Source organism: Chaetura pelagica, unplaced genomic scaffold (genome assembly GCF_000747805.2).
Source record: "Chaetura pelagica isolate M959 unplaced genomic scaffold, ChaPel_1.0 scaffold33, whole genome shotgun sequence".
Taxonomy (NCBI): Eukaryota; Metazoa; Chordata; class Aves; order Apodiformes; family Apodidae; genus Chaetura; species Chaetura pelagica.
In genome coordinates, this window is record NW_009952874.1 from 1,823,790 (window position 1) to 1,828,060 (window position 4,271).

The 4,271-nt window shown below is 37.5% G+C and overlaps 1 protein-coding gene across 2 annotated transcripts in view; it reads left to right on the forward strand.

The window, feature by feature from the left end:
• The first annotated feature begins 624 nt into the window (after window positions 1-624).
• Window positions 625-4,271, forward strand: part of MYO1B (myosin IB) — a 95,487-nt gene continuing 91,840 nt past the window's right edge. For both annotated transcript variants that reach the window (XM_009995243.1, XM_009995244.1), the window contains exon 1: window positions 625-759. In XM_009995243.1, coding sequence (XP_009993545.1) covers window positions 625-759 — 135 coding nt within the window. The remainder of the gene's footprint in view (window positions 760-4,271) is intronic.

The following is a 4,271-nucleotide window of genomic DNA, read 5'->3' on the forward strand; positions in this document are numbered from 1 at the left end:
CTGCTTACATCACGGGGGGTGGGTGGAGCCCTGTCTTTCCGTAGAGCACGAGATCTTCCGGCCGCCAGACCCTGGCTACAGTTTATGAATTAAGCTAAAATAGTGTCGGTTTTGTCTCTGCATGAGTTAACTTAGTTGATTTTCATTTAAATGTTGATGGGCTTGGAGAAATGCAAGTAAGAGAATTAAATTTCAGGTTAGGTTATTGACAAATTTAAACCATTTGATATGCTGGAGATGCTGATGAAGCTTTTGATAAAACCTGGGTCTGTGCACACCTGAATGCTGTGTTAAGGCAATAAAAAACCCCAAACAAGATGTGGCACCCATTGGAATTTTCATTCCTGTTCCTTGCAGTTTCACATTTAATATATGGTGGACTGGAAGGCACTGTTGACTGTTAGAAGTTTATTTTTGGAGTTGTGTGGACTACCTACATAGATTGAAAAACTCTGAGAATGTTCTTTGGAAAAATATTTTAAAGCAGTGTCATCCAATGAGTTTTTAAGTTGTGTTCCTTAACTAATGTTACTGGATAATGCCTGTGAAACATAAGAATAATATTAAGCTAACTTTGCTCCCTTTTTTTTTCTTTTTTTCTCATTTCTTTATTTGCAGGAGAATATGGCCAAAATGGAGGTCAAGACGTCACTTTTAGATGACATGATAGGGGTGGGAGATATGGTTCTTCTAGAGCCACTGGATGAAGATTCATTCATCAATAATCTGAAAAAACGCTTTGATCACAATGAAGTATATGTGAGTATATGTTAACAGCATCCTGTGAGAAGCTGTGTTGTCATTCTTCAAGTATGTGTTTGTTTGTTAAGGATACACATAGACTGAATGACTGAGCATAACCTATTGTATTAAGGGATATTTTAAACCTTACCTGTGCTGTTGTCTTTCCTGTACTGGGTTGTTTGCATTTGATCTTTTCATCCGGGATATTTTTCCATTTTCTTTTACCTGTTGCACAATGTGGTGGACCTCTGATTTTCATAAAAACCAGTTCCAGAACTTCTGATGAGTATCAATGACGTTGTTACTCCTGTTGTCAGAGGACATTGCAGTTATAAATAATTCACTTCCAGGAAAGGGACTTCCAGGATGTTAAAGCAGGTTGATGTAGAAATATTGTATACTCGAAATATGCTAGGGCTAGCTTAAATGTTGCCTGCTGTCTTTGATTTACAAAAAAAAAGTTGTTTATTAGAATGGTTGGATATGAAACTGAAACAGTGAGCTTGGATATACATGGAAGTAATAAAAATTTTCAGGTATATGAATCTCTTGAGTAGTGATCAACAGGAGAGATGTGAACTGACAGTTGAAACACAGACTGGGAATGAAGAGAGAAATTGTGATTCCAGTTAAGCTTTTCACTTCCCTGCTTCTTTAGCCTCTTTCCTCCTCTTCAGTCCATTTTTGTTAAAATGTGCACAGGATTGTATCTGTCATACTGCTGAGGCTGTGTGAACTTAATGATTTGTAGAGACTTTCCAAGACCACTGGTGAAAAATAAGTCTTTTAAGAGTAAGGCTGAAATATTTAAGCCAAAGTATAGCTATGGTCTGCAAGCAATTGTGTCTGCAGCTTATTACAATCAAAGAGATGTGTTCTGTACTTAATTATAACTTAGCTCCCTCCTCCTTGCTTTTAATTTTCAGTGTGACTATATTTTTCCTTCTTACTAAGTGTTTGAACCGTCATGGTTTCTTTATATTTTTTCTTATAAATTCTCCAGTATGGGAGGATCTGTTATTTTTGTTTGCCTTTTTCTTCAGTTATAGTCTGTGCTTTTGTACCTCTGGTATTCAGTGTCTGCCTCATCTTTATTCCAGAGTAATTTTCCTACTCAACTATGCCTGTTCCCTTTTCTTTAAGCATTAGCTTGGTAATGCACAGTTCCACCTTTCTTCTGTTGTATCATCTCCACCTATTTGTTCCTTAAGTTTGGACTGACAATTTAAAATTAGCCAGAAAATTAAAGTAAGATGAGGGTTCTCAGTATCCATTAAAGCTTTGTTAGAGAAGAAACCAAAACTATCTGTATTTGTAGAAAGATTTCAATGGTTATAAAAAACTTCCTGATACCTTTGAGAGTTATTTAAAAAAAAAAAAAAAAGACTTATTTTCCTTGTTCTTTGAAGATTAGTCTGTTCCCTCTTGATAACCCTGAGATGTTAATACAGGCAGGTAGATATCAGTCTGTTCTTTGCAGCTCTGTCATCCTGCTTCTGACAATTCTTCTGTATTCAGCAGCTCTTGCAGAATTCAGGGGTTTTATCAGCCAGTGGCTTGAAAACCTGTTTCCCATCAGTTTTAGGGTTAACTCTACAGTCCTAATCCCTACAGTAAAAATGGATGATACCGAATAATCTCATTCCACTTCAGCTCAAGAAAACACGAAGGAGAAGAGAAGGAAAGGGAGGTATTTGCCTTTAGATTGAAGAGGACAGTTCTACCTTGTCCAGTCTTCAGGTCATGTTTGAAAGTTTTATTTGGAGCACTAAGGATAGAAGCCTACTCTCTTGTGAGTACTGCAGACTATGCAGTCTCTTAAGAAGGATTGTTATAAGTGATCTGAGAGTGGATTTGTCAAGACTTTTTAAAAAATGTAAACTATTCTGGATTGCAGTGTTTCATTACATGTTCCTACTTAGTTTAGACTGGATAGCTTTTTTTTTTTTTTAAAAAAAAAGAAATCAGTTTGAATGACAAATGGGTAATCTGTTTTATCTGCTATTACATGCTAGCTGACAAGCATGTTCATGCACTCAGTTCTTTGAGACAGTGACAGAGAAGTGTGTATTTCCCCAGTTTCTGATTCAGCTGGGCCTGGCATTGATAAGCAGTGTAATTAGCTGTGTTAGGAGCTTTGGCAGGTGATACGCAAGGTGTCACTTTCCTCTAGCAATGCAGGATCCTTTGCAGAGGGGAAAGCCTAATACTTAAACATGCTCTATTGACAAGAAGTGTGAACTGCTGCCAAAACCAAAGGATTTTTTGTTGGTGCTTTTTTGTTGGTGTGGGTTTTTTATGTTGCTGGTTTGTTGGTTGGATGGGGTTTTTTTGCTTTGTTTTGTTTTTCCTGAATCATTCCCTTGTAGTTTGATGCACTAGCACATACCCTTTTCATCTTCTGGTTTCTTTGATTGTGTGATTTATTTTTTTAAGGTCTTAAAAGTACTGTTTGTGAATCCACAGCATGAAGGCAAAATGTTGCAGACCTTTACAAGTGTTGTAAAGCATTCACTACATCACTGGGGCAAAGAATAGATGTTTGTCTGTGTCACATGCTGCTACCAAGTATACAAGCTCCTTAGTTTGTGGTGCTGCATGGTTTTATTTAACAAATCATTTGAGGAATACTATCTCCTTTCCATATTGGTTGTGTTTTGCTGCCTTGCAAATTTAATGTAATTGTTGTTGTATTTTAGAAAACTTTTAAAGCAGTAGTAGTTGGAACAGTCCTCAGAGTAACAATCACATGTTAATTTTCAAGTGCAAACTCTTGTCTCCTTTCTCCTTATTGCCATCCACTCTCTTCCCCCCAAACTTCACTCATGAAAACTACACTTTGCATTTCTGTTTTTAGACTCAGATGAGCACAATGAAGCCTTTGTTACATCTGGAAGTAATGTTTATTTTACCATGTAAAATCTGTAGTTTGCATGCTATCCTGGGGGTACCAAATTGGACTACTGAAGAGCTACTCTTAGTGCTTAACAATGACTACAGATTTCTTCTTCTCAGGATCCTTTCAGGGTGCAGTAGGAATGGATATGTCCTTTCGTGGCTTAGTTGTGGGGTTAAGTTAATTTCTCATGTCAGTGCCCTGTTGTAGTAGCATTGCTAGAAATTGCATTCAAGTGTGAAAAACTAAATCAAACTGAATCTGTGTGAACAGACTGAAATGTTGCTACAGCAGTAAACCAGGGCTCATGCAACATCAGTTTCTAAGCAGTTTTCTATAGTCTGGTGGCTGTGTCTGTGCTACATATGTTAGTTTTAAACTGAGTGGCAGCTACAATCTGCAAAGGGGTTTGTTGGGAGGTATGAGACCTGCAACACAGATACCCTTGAAAGTGCTGTAAAACTGGCCAGATGCTGCACAGTCACGTTAGCCAGTCTTGATAGGTGAATGTGAGAGTCAGATCAAGCCATCAGAGAACAGTGCCAAATCTCTCTTCATAGCCAAAGATGACAAGATAAATGGGCTCATTCCACTGGAAGAGAATATAATTTTTGTCGTTTCTAATCTCTTT